Below are 19,170 nucleotides of genomic sequence, written 5' to 3'. Positions count from 1 at the left end.
AACATGGTACCTTCAGGCGTTTGGAAATTGCTCCCAAGGATGAACCAGACTTGTGGAGGTCTACAAATATTTTTCTGAGATCTTGGCTGATTTCTTTTGATTTTCCCATGATGTCAAGCAAAGAGGAACTGAGTTTGAAGGTAGGCCTTGAAATATATCCACAGGTACACCTCCAATTGACTCAAATGATGTCAATTATCCTATCAGAAACTTCTAAAACCATGCACAAAGTACAGTAGATGTCCTAACCGACTTGCCAAAACTATAGTTTGTTAACAAGAAATTTGTGGAGTGGTTGAAAAACAAGTTTTAATTACTCCAACCTAAGTGTATGTAAACTTCCGACTTCAACTGTAGATATGATAGCTAAAACATTTGCCTACATACAGTATATATAAAGTATCAAACATATCCTTTCCACTGTTTTTTTACCACCTGAGCCTAGCAGAGACTTACCCCGGACAGTGGTAAGAGTGGCAGCAGTGAAGTTCCACTGTCTATCCTCAAAACGAGGGTCGGGGTCATCTGAGGGGGCTGGCGAGGGGGGACGGGGTACGAAGTTGGACAGGGGCACTCCCTGGGTGAAGGAATCCAGACACATGGAGTCAAAGTAGCGGGCAGCCAGGGTCTTGGAGTTGTTGGCGCTGGGGTTGAGCGTCTGTGCCAGCTGGTCCAGGGTACTGTTGAAGGGCGTTTTGAGGACGCAGGTGGCACCCACTCCCGATGGCAGACGCAGTGTGTTGGCGATCTTCTGGGGGCTGGCGTCTGGGGACAGTTTACTGCTGAGGAGAGGAAGAACAGGAGGCTGTTGGAAAGTTATAGACACCAGCTTTACAACATTGGTGGCCTGTAGATTGGACTAATGATTTTGTGTGATTACTGAGACTCAGATAAGATGCACAAATGAAAGAATAATGCTACTTGTCAGAAGGAATTATATGATTTACATTTACATTGTGTATATGTTGGCATGATGGTAATGAGTGACATACGGTCTGTCTGACCTGTACTGTGGGCGGTCTTCGTTGGCGTAGGGGATGAAGTTGCCACGAGGCTGGGTGTAGTTGTGGTACTGGGATGGAGACAAGACCAATGGTGGCAGGTCTCCTGAAGAACAGAAGAACAGAGATCACATAAAGACAACCTACAAATACTGACAAACAACCAAGTCCATTTTAACTTCAACTGTAGCTAGTTGAACTTGAGAAAAACTGTACTTGTCTTTCTTGCATTCACACCTGCACTTGCTTTTTTTCTTCCTGGCTGATTCTGCTGAAAGCGGCTATTTTGAAGAAGAGTCTACTTGCAGTAACTGTGGTATGTGGTTGTTTTTTTCCTTCTAAACTTAGTTGAGTGCATTGACTGTAAGTCGCTCCAGATAAGAAGTTCTGCTACATGACTAAAATAATAATGTAAAATATAAGTAAAGTTGTCCTCACCGATGGAAGGCACCGACAGGGCCACGGTCATGGCCACACAGACGAAGAATGCAGGCAGCAGGATCTGAGAGAAGAGACCCTTGGTGTTCCTCTTGGCACAGTGGAACCTCTTGACGATGAGGCCGTGGAACTGACGTAGCTTCAGCCACCAACCCTCAAGCTTGAAGCTGCCCTGGCCCTCCAGAACCACAGGCTGCTCAGGGCCAGAGGCCTCGTCCCATTCCGCTAGAGATACAGAGAGATGGAGAGAGAAATGAACAAGGTCAAAAATCATCTCACACAACGGAGTAAAATGAGCCTCATTAGCTCATCCAACCACACTGTATTTCATTGCACCATTTCATTGGTTGATGTGGTAAAAGAGAATGTGTTCTTGTGTTCTTAATAGAGTTGCAAAGGGAGGGAATATTACTGGAAACTTTTGAAGTTTAGAAATTTGGTAACTTTCAAGGAATATGTGGAATTTTATCAGATGACATCTTGTGGCCTTTTAGGGTACTTCAGATTATCACAGGTGTCTGTAATTATCTCTGGCCGTCTGTGTGGCCTTATAACGTGTAAAATATATAACAATCTAATACGATTATTTTTAATGATTTTAAATGACAAAGCTGTAAAAGATTATCCTAAATATAAACCATCAAGTTAGTGAATACCATTGGTGTTCAATATGAATGTTTAAGCATGAAATATCCTTTATCTATTTTTTACACACTTTCATTCATTTGACTTTGTCAATATGTATTTTTTGTGAATGTTTTGGGGGTAAACTGGTGGCTGTAGTGAAAAAAAGACCATAGTTGGAAGAGTTGCAGAGTTAATTAAAAATACTGTTAATTAATTAGGCTATTTTCTCTTGAACCATATGGTCTATCTACTAGAAAGTCATGGACAATATGGACACAGATATATAAAAAGAAACAATACTACACATATATATACATTTATATATTTTTTAAGTTATTTAAGTATAAATTACCTAAATTACCATAGATTACGATAGATGACCTGTTAATGGCCAAAATTACCGAAGATTCCGGTAACTTAGGTAAATTATCGGTAGCTTTGAACCCTAGTTCTTAATAACCTACCTGGTTAAATATAATGAAGATAATCAAGTTTTTTACTGAGTTACACCTTCCATATCTCATTCAGTCTATTGCTATGACAAAACAATGGTACGCTACTCAGTCAAAGGGATTATGAGGGGGCTGGGATGGATCCTCTCTTACCCGTCAGGCTGGTAGAGTCAGGGTCTTGTCGGTTGTCAAAGAGGGGACAGTAGTCTCCGTAGAAGTCTGTGTAGAGCCCCCCCTCGTCCCCCCGTACGGACCCCAAGGATGAGGAGGAGCGCAGGGACGATTGACTCTGGCTGAGCCTGGAGCAGTTTACCAGATTACTGAGCTCTACCTCTGGCCTCAGCACACTGCTGCTGCCTCCTGCAGGAGCCCCAGGCCCCGGGCCTTCACCCTGCGGATAGGGATAAAGTAAGTAAAATAAAATAAGCCTTGTCTGAACCAGAACGGCCCATAGAGCAGGAGCCTATTTCATGTTTCTGTAACGTGGGGCAGCTTGATGTACAAGTACACGCCCTGGACAGGACGCAAGTCTATCACAGGGATGAGGGATGGGTAAATTAGATAAATCTATTAATTCATTAGTCATTCAAGTGTGTCTGTATCAATTAGAAAATGTGGGAATTTAAAAGAACAAAAAAACTAAATTGTGACATTCTGCATCACTAGAAAGCTGAATTAATTTAAGTATATGGACATTATTCTGTTTTGCGACCATCAAGTAATCAATTCTGAAAGAAATTGTGTTGAACTCATCCTTACCTGCGGCCCTCCAGGGGCCCCCAGACCCACCACCGCAGCAGCAGGCATTGCCACTGAGCTACCGCCTGGGGAATCCTTCATGTCTGGGAGGAGAGAGAGATCATCATTAACATTTAAAAAGACTAAATACACTACATATACAAAAGTATATGGACACCCCTTCAAATTAGTGGATTCGGCTATTTCCGCCACATCCGTTGTTGACAGGTGTATAAAATCGAGCACAAAGCCATTCAATCTCCATAGACAAGCATTGGCAGTAGAATGGCCTTACTGAAGAGCTCAGTGACTTTCAACGTGGCAACATCATAGGATGCCACCTTTCCAACAAGTCAGTTTGTCAAATTTCTGCCCTGCTGGATCTGCTCTGATCAACTGTAAGTGCTCTTATTGTCAAGTGGAAACGTCTAGGAGCAACAACGGCTCAGCCGCGAAGTGGTAGGCCACACAAGCTCAAAGAACGGTACCGCCGAGTGCTGAAGCACGTAAAGATCATCTGTCCTCGGTTGCAACACTCACTACCGAGTTCCAAACTGCCTCTGAAAGCAGCGTCAGCACAAGAACTGTTCGTCGGGAGCTTCATCAAATGGGTTTCCATGGCCGAGCAGCCGCACACAAGACTAAGATGAACATGTGCAATGCCAAGCGTGGGCTGGAGTTGTGTAAAGCTCACCGCCATTGGACTCTGGAGCAGTGGAAACGCGTTCTCTTGAGTGATTAATCACGCTTCACCATCTGGCAGTCCGACGGGCGAATCTGGGTTTGACGGATGCCAGGAGAATTCTACCTGCCCTAATGCATAGTGCCAACTGTAAAGTTTAGTGGAAGAGGAATAATGGTCTGTGGCTGTTTTTCAGGGTTCGGGCTAGGCCCCTTAGTTCCAGTGAAGGGAAATCTTAACGCTACAGCATACAATTACATTCTAGACGATTCTGTGCTTCCAACTTTGTGGTGACAGTTTGGGGAAGGCCCTTTCCTGTTTCAGCATCACAATGGCCCGTGCACAAAGCGAGGTCCATACAGAAACGGTTTGTCGAGATCGGTGTGGAAGAACTTGACTGGCCTGCACAGAGCCCTGACCTCAACCCCATCGAACACCTTTGGGATGAATTGGAACACCGACTGCGAGCCAGGCCTAATCACCCAACATCAGTGCCCAACCTCACTAATGGTCTTGTGGCTGAATGGAAGCAAGTCCCCGCAGCAATGTTCCAACATCTAGTGGAAAGCCTTCCCAAAAGAGTGGAGGCTGTTATAGCAGCAAAGGGGGGACCAACTCCATATTAATGCCCATGATTTTGGAATGAGATGTTTGATGATCAGGTGTCCACATACTTTTGGTCATGTAGTGTAGATAACTTGTGAAAAGTCTATATCAGCATTTAACATCCGGCAACTCAGACGCTACACTGCAAGCTCAGCAGAAACGAAATTCATGATGTGAATTTAATTGAATTATTAACGTAATAAAGCCCTTCCACAAACAACTTTATTGATCCGTTTAGCTGCAGACAGACACACTGGGATTTGGTCTCACCCACAAAAATAGAATCACTAGAATGGGCATCCCTATTCAAGTCAATGATACCATAATGGGTGGATTGGATTGGCAGCCGTTTTGAGTGTACTCACCTGCATCACTGTTCTCCAGGGACTGGTCCTCCTCTGACACCTTGAGGAAGACCTCCTCCAGAGTGGTGTCCATCACCCCAAAGCTGGTCAGAGCCAGAAGGTCCAGACTCTGCTCTAACGCCTAGGAATAGGGAATATGGGCTGTGGTTAAAAGTAATGCACTAGAGGGCCTCCCGAGTGGCGCAGCGGTCTAAGGTACTGCAGTGCTGGAGGCGTCACTACAGATCCGGGTTCGATCCCGGGCTGTATCGCAGCCGGCCGCGACTGGGAGACCCATGAGGCGACGCACAATTGACCCAGCATCGTCCGGGTTAGGGGAGGGTTTGGCCGAACGGGATGTCCTTGTCCCATCGCGCTCTAGCGACTCCTGTGGCGGGCCGAGCACATGCCACAGGAGTTGTGATTTATTTATTTTTTATTACAAAATACATGCTGACACGGTCGCCAGTTGCACAGTGTTTCCTCCGACACATTGGTCCAGCTGGCTTCTGGGTTAAGCAAGCAGTGTGTCATGAAGCAGTGCGGCTTGGCAGGGTCGTGTTTCAGAGGACGCGTGGCTCTCGACCTTCACCTCTCCTGAGTCCATACGGGGGTTGCAGCGATGGGACAAGACTGTAACTACCAATTGGATATCATGAAATTGGGGGTAAAAAGTAAATAATTAAATGAAACAAATTAAAAAGTAGTGCACTATAAAGGGAATAGGGTGCCATTGGGGACGCAGCCTGAGTCTGTCTGTCTAAGTGAGTACCTGAAAGAGTCTCTAGGTCTTTGTCTGTCTGACTGTGTGCCTTCATCTCTAGGTCTGTGTATGTGTCGAAGTGTGTACCTGAAAGAGCCGCTCGAAACAGCCCTTCTTGACAGCCTCCGAGGGCAGCACGTAGGACAGCTCAGTGTTGGAGTCAGACACCAGCAGACAGGACCCCACAAACTGACGGATGAACTTGGTGACCCGGGCCTCTGAGCAGGGAGACAGGGAGGAGGAGGAGGGGGACAGGGAGGAGGAGGGGGACAGGGAGAAGGGAGGCTGGGGCTGGGTGACCTGGTCTGGAGGCACAAACACACAACATTATGGATGGATGGAGGACAAGGAGAATAAGTAGGCAACAGGAAAAATAGAGGAGAAACTTTAGAGGCAAAATATGTACAAGCAGTAGGGGAGAGTGGGGTAAGGTGAGTCACCCTTGTTTCTAGGAAACCATACACAAAATGAATCATTTAGGGTGAGGTCATCATTTCATGGAGTCTATGAAGGAAGAAACCACTTGGAAAAAGTGGTAAGCAAGTTAGGTCCAAAAAACTGATTTTCACCAAGTCAAAATAATTTATTGTGTTAGAGGTTTCATGATGCTTGTATCTAACCCAATGTATATAATTTCAAGATTGTTCTATACATCAGTTGGGGTCTCTATAAGCTTCAATATGATGTCCTAAACCTATCATGAAAGTGCATCCTTGTAGCTGTGTGGGCTAATATTGTCAAAATGTTTGCCTTAGGGTAAGTTGAGCCAATGGCCATGGAGCAAGTTGAGGTAATGGCAAGAAAGAGCAAATGTAAGTGTTTTCTTCCCAGGCATAATGCAAGGCATTATACATTTAAGGATATGAGGTAACAACACGGCCTGGCCTATGTTAAAAGAGTTTGTTAGGTGTTAAGCCTGTGTTAAAATATGCTTTAAATGATTAAAATACAAAAAGTGATTGTGATAGTGTTGGATTGTGTTTGGGAAATAACCATAGACATGGTTTAAAAAAGGTAATGGTAATATTTCATTCAGTACAGAAATGTGTAGGTCCATACCAGTGGTAAGTTGTGCCAAGAGACAATTTTTTTGGACAAGCTATGTTTTCAAAACTGTAATGTTTACAGTACATGAACTATGATTATTTCCAGGGATACACAACTTCATGAAATATACAGTTGAAGTCGGAAGTTTACATACACTTAGGTTGGAGTCATTAAAACTTGTTTTTCAACCACTCTATAATTTTGGCAAGTCGGTTAGGACATCTACTTTGTGCATGACACAAGTAATTTTTCCAACAATTGTTTACAGACAGATTATTTCACTTATAATTCACTGTATCACAATTCTAGTGGGTCAGAAGTTTACATACACTAAGTTGACTGTGCCTGTAAACAGCTTGGAAAATTCCAGAAAATGATGTCATGCCTTTAGAAGCTTCTGATAGGCTAATTGACATCATTTGAGTCAATTGGAGGTATACCTGTGGATGTATTTCAAGGCCTACCTTCAAACTCAGTGCTTCTTTGCTTGACATCATGGGAAAATCAAAGAAATCAGCCAAGACCTCAGAAAAAAAATGGTAGACCTCCACAAGTCTGGTTCATCCTTGGGAGCAATTTCCAAACGCCTGAAGGTACCATGTTCATCTGTACAAACAATAGTACGCAAGTATAAACACCATGGGACCACGCAGCCGTCATACCGCTCAGGAAGGAGACGCGTTCTGTCTCCTAGAGATGAACGTACTTTGGTGCGAAAAGTGCAAATCAATCCCAGAACAACAACAAAGGACCTTGTGAAGAAGAGGAAACAGGTACAAAAGTATCTATATCCACAGTAAAACGAGTCCTACATCGACATAACCTGAAAGGCCGCTCAGCAAGGAAGAAGCCACTGCTCCAAAACCACCATAAAAAAGCCACACTACGGTTTGCAACTGCACATTCGTACTTTTTTGAGAAATGTCCTCTGGTCTGATGAAACAAACATAGAACTGTTTGGCCATAATGACCATCGTTATGTTTGGAGGAAAAAGGGGGTTGCTTGCAAGCCGAAGAACACCATCCCAATTGTGAAGCACGGGGGTGGCAGCATCATGCTGTGGGGGTGCTTTGCTGCAGGAGGGACTGGTTCACTTCACAAAATAGATGGCATCATGAGGAAGGAAAATTATGTGGATATATTGAAGCAACATCTCAAGACATCAGTCAGGAAGTTAAAGCTTGGTCGGAAATGGGTCTTCCAAATGGACAATGACCCCAAGCATACTTCCAAAGTTGTGGCAAAATGGCGTAAAGACAACAAAGTCAAGGTATTGGAGTGGCCATCACAAAGCCCAGACCTCAATCCTATAGAAAATTTGTGGGCAGAACTGAAAAAGCGTGTGTGAGCAAGGAGGCCTACAAATCTCTGTGTCTGTCAGGAGGAATGGGCCAAAATTCACCGAACTTAATGTGAGAAGCTTGTGGAAGGCTACCCGAACCGTTTGACCCAAGTTAAACAATTTAAAGGCAATGCTACCAAATACTAATTGAGTGTATGTAAACTTCTGACCCACTGGGAATGTAATGAAATAAATAAAAGCTGAAATAAATCATTCTCTCTACTATTATTCTGACATTTCACATTCTAAAAAAAAGTGGTGATCCTAACTGACCTAAGACAGGGAATTTTTACTAGGATTAAATGTTAGGAACTGTGAAAAACTGAGTTTAAATGTATTTGGCTAAGGTATATGTAAACTTCTGACTTCAACTGTATGTAGATATCTTTGTTAGAAATAATACTATATTTCCCTTGAAGGAGTGATGCTGAATGTAAAAAATGGCTCAACTTACCCCACTCTCCTCTAAATGTACAAAGACTTGGATAGAGAAAGTGAAAACATCTGACAGCTAGTGAAAAATACAAAAGACAAACACACACACGAGGAAAGAAAGACCCACCGCCACTCTCACTCTGTTTCTTGACCAGGGTGAGTTTGTAGCCGTCTCCGTAGGTGCTCTTGAGAAAGAGTGGTGAGCCACAGCACTTGAGTTTTCCATGGGAGATGATAGCTATGCGGTCTCCAAGCAGGTCAGCCTCATCCATGTGGTGGGTGGACAGCAGGATGGTACGGCCTAGAAACACAGTTAAAAAAAGGTACTTTCAATGTACATAAAAATTTATCAATGCATTGTTTTTTGAGTGTTAGTGTGAGAAGTTTTGACTGGACCTTATGGGCACTGTGTAGGGAACAGGGTTACACTAGGTCAAAAGTAGTGCACTGTATAGGGAACAGGGTTACACTAGGTCAAGAGTAGTGCACTGTAGTGTGTGAGGTTGACATTTCACCTGTTGTATTCGGCCCATGTGACAAATAAAATTTGATTTGATTTTGATTTGATGTCTCACCCTGTTGTGAGTGCTAATGTGTGAGGGTTAAGGTTAGTGTGTGTGGTTGACCCATGTCTCATCCTGTTGTGAGTGCTAATGTGTGAGGGTTAGGGTTAGTGTGTGTGGTTGACCCATGTCTCACCCTGTTGTGAGTGCTAATGTGTGAGGGTTAGGGTTAGTGTGTGTGGTTGACCCATGTCTCACCCTGTTTGTACTTGAGGATGAGGTCCCAGATGGCTCTGCGTGCGTAAGGATCTACCCCTGCCGTCGGCTCATCCAGGATGACTGCCCGGGAGCCGCCCACAAACGCTATGGCTACAGACAGTTTCCGCTTCATTCCTCCAGACAGAGTCTGGACCAGGCTGTGCCGTTTATTACTCAGCTCCAGATCCTCGATCATCCTGACAACACAAACACAACATTTAGTCATTTACATTATTTTGAGCTGTGGATAGGTATAATTAGTTACCACTGCTGGCACCCGTATTTCATAGGCAAAATTGCCATGGGGATGGGAGGGTGGCAAAATGTTTAGACTGCATGAGATGACCTATGAAAAAGCACATTTCTCTCTCTTCCCCATGGCAAAATGTGTAGAATTGCAGGAAATTAGCTTTAAAACTGCAAGAATTCTCTCTGCCCCATGTCAAAATGTGTTGAAATGCAGGAAGTTAGCTGTTTTCCGGGGTCCCAAATGCATCTCCTCTGCTCAGCTGCACTGTCTATTCAAGCCCCTCCCCCACATATTTCTGTCAGGGGTGGTACGAGGGGGGGTTGGCACCAGACCCCCCTGAAATATGATTGGCCACCTTTGGTGACCCCTCCCACATTCTTATCGGGTCAGAGGGCTGCTCAGATTGAATCATTCTATTTTTTTCGTTGGCTGGAATATTTTTGGGGGGCTGCTCCATCAAGTTTAACGAGACCCAGCACCACTGGCAGGCTAAAACGAAAGCACCAAAACAGTATTACATTGTCTGCGCTTCTGTCGTTAGAATAAACACTTTCATAATGACCGAGTGGATGCTGACAGAATACGGTCGGGAGACAGACTCGGGAGTCGGGATCAACATTCAACGACACAAGTGTCAGTCTTTGTCCATGGTATGTTCACACTCAATTATTATATATTTATTTTTAAATATGGACTGGGCACAAGGTAGGTGTACTCTAACTATAATAAAACTCAGTCTTCATCTTTTGTGTCTTATTAATATTTGCCTTGAAATAATGATGGTAACGACTTATCCTTCCACTTACACTTCAGAATAACCAACAACAGAGGTATAATGAGTCATGTCAAGAATTGCAGGAAATGCGTTTTTAAATGTCTCAGAAATTACGGGGGAGGACCCCAGGACCCCCCGTCTACTGTTCGTCCCCCCCAAATTCTACACCACAATTTCGCCCTTGCTGTAATTATATATACCATCTCTACCCTTCAACATGAAGAGGTGAGCTTTTATCCTAATCTATCTAAAGCCATGTTGATAGTTTGACACCTTAGGGTCTTTAATTTGGTTAAACCATAAAAATGGGATGTGACATACTTGTCCATCTCCTTGCGGATGTCTTCCTCGGCCATGCCTTTGAGTTTAGAGTAGAACCACAGGTGCTCCTCCACACTGAGCTTGTCAAAGAGCACGTTGTGCTGGGGACACATACCCAGGTTCTGCCTGATACGCTCCATGTCAGTACGGATGTCATGACCGTAGATGGTGGCTGAGCCCGAGGTGGGCGGGAACAGACCTGTCAGAATAGACCTGGGGATGGTAGCAGAAAACTAATGGTAGTTATTGATAGGGTTAGTTATAGAAGGAAGAAATGGACACAGAAAACAAAGGTGACACTGTATTTGAAGGCCATTTTGTGGACGTTATGGGGGATGTTATGGGAATGTTATGGAAAGATTATGGGAAAGTTATGGTGATGTTATAGCCAACATTATGTACGGCCTGTTTTTAATTCATCATTACATGAACATCTTTAAAAAATAGTTCGCCTATGTTCATCACAGACTATTAAATAATAGTTCATAAGCGGTTGATGAATAGCCCTTCAAACACAGTCTTACCAAAACATACAACACAAACCTCTCTGTCTCCTTCTGTGAATCCACACGTAAACACAACACAACAACAGAAATGACTGGGACCCTCTAACACACGTGGGCACATACACATTTATCCCTCTCACATGGTGGTTGTCTTGCCGGCTCCGTTATGGCCCAGGAAGGACACCACCTGGTTCTCGTGGAGGTTGAGGCTTAGCTTGTTGAGGGCCAGCTTATTGCCCGTCTTGTAGATCTTGGTCAGCTTGTCTATACACACCACCAGGGGCAGGTGGCTGGGCTCCTCTTCCATACCACGCATCTCCTCTGGAGGGAGGTAGAAAGATACAGAGAGAGATAATATGACATTTGAAATGTGTCTATTTGTTTGATACTTCTGAGTGTAATGTTTACTGTTCATTTTTCCATTGTTTATTTCACTTTTGTTTATTATCTATTTCAGTTGCTTTGGCAATGTAAACATATGTTTCCCATGCCAATAAAGCCCTTAAATTAAATTAAATTGAGAGAGAGAGTGAGAGAGGATACAGGCATTGTCACAGAACACGGGCAGAACCTGAACCAATTTCAGTTTCACACGTGTAAACTGATAAACATTTTTGTCCATGCGGCAAGCCACTGACAGAGGTGACAACAGATTAAAACAGACATACTCTTGTTCCTAAACGTTCAATACAAACATCTGGTAGGGCTTACCAGATCGCTGGTTGTCAGAGGTCAGGCTGCCGCTTGGCTTACCAGATCGCCGGTGTTCCATGGCACACGCCTGGTCCTCTTCCATGACACTCAGCCTGGCTGCTCCTCCCCAAGGCCAATCCCACGTCTCCACACGCCCACTGCCCAGCCAATAGGACTTCTGCAGGGGGAAGTACCACGGCCGAGGCAGCCCATACATCCCTGGAGGAGAGTCAGACCACTACTTGACCAGTACTACTTTGAACAGGACCCATAAGGAATAGAGCTCACCTGCTTACAATCCTTTTTTTCTCATATAATTTTAAAAACTGTTCGCTAGGCATAGGCAAGACCATAAGCAAATAGGTAAACTGGGATAATACTAAAGAGTTAATCAGGGTGATTTTTCCACAAATTGACAGGTCATCTACCTTTCCATGGTATCTTATCTATTTTTGCTAACTTTCTATTAAAATTTATTGAAGTGAGATCATTTATTTCCTTTGGGATATGTATTCCGAGTATATCCACATCACCATCAGACCATTTTATTGGTAAACTACATGGTAATGTAAAAATTGTATTTTTTAGTGATTTGTCATAATTTGTTTGTAATCCAGAGAGGTTAGAAAATGTATCTAGATCCTCTATGAGGCAGTGGATGGATTCTAGTTGTGGATTTAAAAGAAAACATGAATCATCAGCGTACAATGACACCTTTGTTTTTAAGCCCTGGATTTCTAATCCCCTGATATTATTGTTGGATCTGATTTTAATAGCTAACATCTCGATGGCCACAATAAATAGATATGCCGATAGTGGACAACCTTGATTCACTCATCTTCACAGTTTAAAACTTTCGGAGAAATAGCCATTATTTACTATTTTACACCTAGGGTTACTATACATGGTTTTGACCCATTTTATAAGAGATTCTCCAAAATCGAAATGTTCCAGGCATTTACATATAAACATCAGTCGTACTTTATCAAATGCCTTTTCGAAGTCTGCTATGAATAGCAGGCCTGGTTTCCCAGATTTTCCATAGTGTTCTATAGTTTCCAATATATATTATATTATCTCCAATGTATCTTCCATGTAAAAAAAAACTGTCTGATTAGAATTAATAATATCAGACAATACCTTTTTAATTCTATGCACTATACATTTTGCTAGAATTTTTGAATCACAACACTGAAGTGTAAGGGGTCTCCAATTTTTTTAATGGACTGGATCTTTATATTTTCCACTTGTATCCTGTTTCAGTAATAATGAGATCAGACCTTCTTCTTGAGTGTCAGATAATCTACCATTTACATTGGAGTGGTTAAAACATGCTAATAACGGTCCTCTTAGTATATCCAAAAGGTTTTGGTATACTTCGACTGGTATGCCATCCAACCCTGGAGTTTTCCCTGACTTAAAGTCTTTAATTGCATCCAGAAGTTCCTCCTCTGTAATTTCACCTTCACATGAGTCTTTCTGTTTGGCTGTTAATTTTACATTATCAATAGAAAAGAAATCTCTACAATTAGCTTCAGTTAGAGGAGATGGAGGCGACTGAAATGAAAACATGCTTAAAGTACTTTGTTTCCTCCTTCAAGGATGTTGCTCAGTTGGTAGAGCATGGCGTTTGCAACGCCAGGGTTGTGGGTTCGAATCCCACGGGGGGCCAGTATGAAAAAATAAAAAATAATAAAAATAAAAATAATAATGTATGCACTCACTAACTGTAAGTCACTCTGGATAAGAGTGTCTGCTAATGACTAAAATGTAAATGTAAAATATCATTTGGTGAATCATGGGTTAGTCCGTCAATTGTAACCAGTTTCATTAAATTATTTTTGGTAGCATTCCTATGTTGAAGATTAAAAAAGAATTTGGTGCATTTTTCCCCATATTCCATCCAGTTTGCTTTATTTTTATAATATATTACACTTGATTTTTCTTGAATAAGTTTCTCCATTTCTTTTTGTTTTTCCTCTAAATTATTCTGAGCATCTACAGTGGGGAGAACAAGTATTTGATACACTGCCGATTTTGCAGGTTTTCCTACTTACAAAGCATGTAGAGGTCTGTAATTTTTATCATAGGTACACTTCAACTGTGAGAGACGGAATCTAAAACAAAAATCCAGAAAATCACATTGTATGATTTTTAAGTAATTAATTTGCATTTTATTTGTTTTGGTACTGTCCATATGTAGTTTGTTTTTGGTCACAGGTCCAGGAATGGCTGAAGAATTGCAACATTTACCTGGAGCTAACACTGCAAATAGCACTGCTGGGTGATTTGAAAAGTTATAGTCAATCGATCAATAATATAATAATACTTTTAGCAAAAATATGTATCTTTAATTTACAATCTGTAGAAACTATGAGAATATAACTTTTGTGAAACATCACAGCACAGTTGAAAAATATATGGCAAATATAAATAAAAAACTGATGGTTTTAAGAGATAAATGGGAGGGGTTAAGGGTAGCTGAATGATGGGATTAAAAACAAACAAAGATAACTATTGTAAAATACATAGTGTCCGTAAAATGTATATATTATGTATAAGCTGGAAGGAGAAGCCTAAGTGGTGCTGTCCATTAATTTACTACAATTAGGGGAGGGGTGGCAGGTTAGGGGAATATATATTTATATATATGTACAGTACCAGTCAAAGGTTTGGACACACCTACTCATTCCAGGGCTTTTCTTTATTTTAACTATTTTCTACATTGTAGAATAATAGTGAAGACATCAAAACTATGAAATAACACATATGCAATCATGTAGTAAGACCCAGAGTTACCTCTGCTGAAGAGGATAAGTACATTAGAGCTACCAGCCTCAGAAATTGCAGCCCAAATAAGTGCTTCACAGAGTTCAAGTAACAGACACATCTCAACATCAACTGTTCAGAGGAGACTGCGTGAATCAGGCCTTCATGGTCGAATTGCTGCAAAGGACATCAATATTAAGAAGAGACTTGCTTGGGCCAAGAAACACGAGCAATGTACATTATATCGGTGGAAATCTGTCGTTTGGTCTGGAGTGCAAATTGGAGATTTTGGGTTCCAACCGCTGTGTCTTTGTGAGATGCAGTGTAGATGAACGGATGATCTCCGCATGTGTAGTTCCCACCGTGAAGCATGGAGGAAGAGGTGTTATGGTGTTGGGGTGCTTTGCTGGTGACACTGTCTGTGATTTATTTAGAATTCAAGGCACACTTAACCAGCATGGCTACCACAGCATTCTGCAGTGATACGCCATTCCATCTGGTTTAGCCTTAGTGGGACAATCATTTGTTTTTCAACAGGACAATGACCCAACACACCTCCAGGCTGTGTAAGGGCTATTTGACCAAGAAGGAGAGTGATGGAGTACTGCATCAGATGACCTGGCCTCCACCATCCCCCGACCTCAACTCAATTGAGATGGTTTGGGATGAGTTGGACCGCAGAGTGAAGGAAAAACAGCAAACAAGTGCTTAGAATATGTGGGAACTCCTTCAAGATTGTTGGAAAAACATTCCAGGTGAAGCTGGTTGAGAGAATGCCAAGAGTGTGTAAAGCTGTCATCAAGGCAAAGGGTGGCTACTTTGAAGAATCTCAAATATAAAATATATTTTGATTTATTTAACACTTTTTGGGTTACTACATGATTCCATATGTGTTATTTCATAGTTTTGATGTCTTCACTATTATTCTACAATGTAGAAAATAGTTAAAATAAAGAAAAACCCTTGAATGAGTAGGTGTGTCCAAACTTTTGACTGGTACATTATATATATATATTTACAGAAAAAATATTGGGGATTGGAAATGATGCAAACAATTACATTGATAGAAGCTACAATCTATCTGCAATATGAAAGCTGATCTAACCCCCAAAGAATAACAATAAAAATGTCAGATTTTCAAATTTTTCAAGCGAAGGTCTTTAGAGAGTATGCGAGCACAGACGTTCGCTTCGCTTAGCCGAGTTTTGTTAGGAGCAAACCAAATCTATGTACAGTATGCGGACACCTTTAGTGCCTACAAAAATACATCATTACTATTGCTCTCTATAGGGTTCCATTTGGGGTTCAGCACAATTGCTTCCATAAACATAAGTGACAAAACGGGGACACAAAAGGTGAGGGATTTAAGTGTGCAGCCAAAGACTTGAAATATGGAAATCCATATTGGCTGTTGGTTGTTTACCTGGATGCACAGCCTCTATGTACCAGGTGAGTACTCCATACACAATGGCATCGATGATGAGCATCATCATGGACAGACCAAGGTTGAAGTCATCACCCTCTACAGGCGACTGGTTGATGGTGCGCCACTGGATACCAACTCCTGACACCTCGTACAGGGCAAAATACCTAGAGCCCAGGCCGAACGCTGTGGTCGACATCAGAGACTGGCGAGAGAGGAGCAAATGAGAATAAAGACAACAGACAACAGACAACAGACAACGTGTTAAGAGCTATTGACATGTGTGAAGATCAATGTCTTTCCAGAGCTCACTGATTCAGACCGGTCGTGTCAGAGAATATCATTGAATTTATCAATTCACAACTCTTGAAGCTTTGTTTCATCCTTCTTAGCTTTTACTCATTATGATTAAATACATTTTGATATGCCTATACACACCTGGAAACAGGTCATCTGATGCAGTGAAAAAGACAAATAACTAAATCTGGCCGTGAGCCTGGAGGGATGTTTCTCTCATTGAATTTGTCCAGACTCAGGCTAGACATGGGCACAGCGTGTGACTAACAAAAATAAGAGAACAGAGGCCAAGTCTTACAGCGATGCACTTCTCAAAGGCGGTGATCTTGTCATGGGCCACCTCCTCCCTGATGGCCACGTACATGTAGGGGACGTAGCTAAGGAAGTAGATGATCCCACCACAGGCAGACGCCAGCTTGGCTTTGGAGTATATCACTGACACCAGGAAACTGACACAAACACACGGGACACAGACAGACAAACAGGAGTAAAATACTGTAAGCATATTGAGTTTGTCCCAAACGGTAGCCTATTCCCTATATAGTGTAATACCTTTTACCAGAGCTCTATGGACCACGGTCAAAATTAGTGCACTATAAAGGGAATAGGGTGCTATTTGTAAGACAGCCTAAGCATATACAGACCATACGCGTTTAGCAAAGGAGCTGAGTCACTGTCTGTCTGATACATTAAGGAGATAGCATTTCGAAGTAACACGTTCCTCACAAAACTGAAGTCGAACGTTGACAAGTGAAACTGAGTGTAACTGCTTTTATCAAATCAGCCGCTAAATATCACGGTGACTCATAGTGATTCATTAGATCTCTAACATCATGAATGTGTGTGCAGTCACTGCTGCTCTGACATCACACACAGAGAGAGAGAGAGAGAGAGAGAGAGAGAGAGAGAGAGAGAGAGAGAGAGAGAGAGAGAGAGAGAGAGAGAGAGAGAGAGATGAGAGAGAGAGCAAGAGAGAGACTGGTCTACGATCAGTTTCACATTTCCCCCAATAATGGTTAGGATTTCTGGAAGGTAAGCCTAAGTCCATGGCAACTTCTATCTGGGACAAGTTAAAAGTATCTACACTACATGACCAGATGTATGTGGACACCTGCTCGTTGAACATCTAATTCCAAAAGTATGGGCATTAATATGAAGTTGGTCCCCCCTTTGCTGCTATAACAGCCTCCACTCTTCTGGGAAGGCTTTCCACATTGCTTCAGGGACTTGCTTCCATTCAGCCACAAGAGCATTAGTGAGGTCTGGCACTGATGTTGGGTGATTAGGCCTGGCTCGCAGTCGGCGTTCCTATTCATCCCAAAGATGTTCAATGGGGTTGAGGTCAGAGCTCTGTGCAGGCCAGTCAAGTTCTTCCACACCGATCTCGACAAACCATTTCTGTATGGACCTCACTTTGTGCACGGGAGATTTGTCATGCTGCAACAGGAAAGGGCCTTCCCCAAACATTTGCCACAAAGTTAGAAGCACAGAAACGTCTATAATGTCATTGTTAAGATTTCTCTTCACTGGAACTAAGGAGTCTAGCCCGAACCATGTAAAACAGCCCCAGACCATTATTCCTCCTCCACCAAACTTTACAGATGGCACTATGCATTGGGGCAGGTAGCATTCTCCTGACATCTGCCAACCCCAGATTCGTCCGTCGGACTGCCAGATGGTGAAGTGTGAGTCATCACTCCAGAGAACGCGTTTCCACTGCTCCAGAGTCCAATGGCCGCAAGCTTTACACCAGTCCAACCGACGTTTCCACTTCACAATAACATCACTTACAATTGACCGGGGCGTTTCCACTTCACAATAACAGCACTTACAGTTGACCGGGGCAGCTCTAGTAGGGCAAAGAATTTGACAAACGTACTTGTTGGAAAGGCTACCAATGATGCCACCAATATACACTATATATACAATAGTATGTGGACACGCCTTCAAATTAGTGCAGAGCGAAGTTCCAGCCGCCTGAAGAGCTATTTCTGTGAATGCATGAATGAGGCCAAACCTCAGGTTTGCCAACACTTTGTCTTTTTTTTTGTCTTCCAAAACAGGCAAAGTGGTAAACTATATCTCTGTATGTTTTCTTGGAAATAGCTTGCTTGGCTCAATATGTGATATGTGATGATGCCTAATTTGAGTTTATGATAGATCATATCAGCTATTGATATTTAAAATGATTTGTTGAGAAGGGCCCCTTGACAGAGCCCCGCTCCCTCTGTGCTGAGACCCTAGCTCCGCCTATCCTACTATTTTGGGTGTGCGTCCACTCATGATGTTTACTAGACTAACATCAGAGCGGTAGCAGTGTCATCACTGAGAGCATCCTGTCGGGCTGTATCACCGCCTGGTACGGCAACTGCACCGCCCGGTACAGCAACAGCACCGCCCGCAACCGCAGGGCTCTCCAGAGGGTGGTGAAGTCTGCCCAACGCATCACCGGCGGCAAACTACCAGCCCTCCAGGACACCTACAGCACCCGATGTCACAGGAAGGCCAAAAAGATCATCAAGGACATCAACCACCCGAGCCACGGCCTGTTCAACCCGCTATCATCCAGAAGGCGAGGTCAGTAGAGGTGCATCAAAGCAGGGACCGAGAGACTGAAAAACAGCTTCTATCTCAAGGCCATCAGACTGTTAAATAGCCATCACTAGCCGGCTTCCACCCAGTTACACAACCCTGCTGCCCTATATACATAGACTTGGAATCACTGGCCACTTTAATAATGGAACACTAGTCACTTTAGTAATGTTTACATACTGCTTTACTCATTTCATATGTATATACTGTATTATATTCTACTGTATTTTAGTCAATGCCATTCCGACATTGCTTGTCCTAATATTTATATATTTCTTAATTCCATTCTTTTACTTTTAGATTTGTG

At 42.7% G+C, this 19,170-nt stretch overlaps 1 protein-coding gene across 1 annotated transcript in view; it reads right to left on the bottom strand.

Moving 5' to 3' along the window:
* Positions 1–19,170, bottom strand: part of LOC121581904 (ATP-binding cassette sub-family A member 2-like) — a 119,844-nt gene that overhangs the window by 16,203 nt on the left and 84,471 nt on the right. The window contains exons 18-31 of the mRNA XM_041897299.2: positions 16,570–16,720; positions 15,975–16,179; positions 11,843–12,001; positions 11,230–11,410; positions 10,584–10,796; positions 9,238–9,434; positions 8,604–8,777; positions 5,739–5,956; positions 4,910–5,030; positions 3,278–3,360; positions 2,672–2,909; positions 1,440–1,664; positions 1,005–1,107; positions 457–782 (exon numbers count right to left, since the gene is read on the bottom strand). Of these exons, the coding sequence (XP_041753233.2) occupies positions 457–782; positions 1,005–1,107; positions 1,440–1,664; positions 2,672–2,909; positions 3,278–3,360; positions 4,910–5,030; positions 5,739–5,956; positions 8,604–8,777; positions 9,238–9,434; positions 10,584–10,796; positions 11,230–11,410; positions 11,843–12,001; positions 15,975–16,179; positions 16,570–16,720 (2,594 nt within the window). The remainder of the gene's footprint in view (positions 1–456; positions 783–1,004; positions 1,108–1,439; positions 1,665–2,671; positions 2,910–3,277; positions 3,361–4,909; positions 5,031–5,738; positions 5,957–8,603; positions 8,778–9,237; positions 9,435–10,583; positions 10,797–11,229; positions 11,411–11,842; positions 12,002–15,974; positions 16,180–16,569; positions 16,721–19,170) is intronic.

The sequence above is a fragment of the Coregonus clupeaformis genome, chromosome 18 (genome assembly GCF_020615455.1).
Source record: "Coregonus clupeaformis isolate EN_2021a chromosome 18, ASM2061545v1, whole genome shotgun sequence".
NCBI classification, from domain to species: Eukaryota; Metazoa; Chordata; class Actinopteri; order Salmoniformes; family Salmonidae; genus Coregonus; species Coregonus clupeaformis.
The sequence above is the reverse complement of the archived record's forward strand: the minus strand, read 5'-3'. Positions and strand labels throughout refer to the sequence as shown.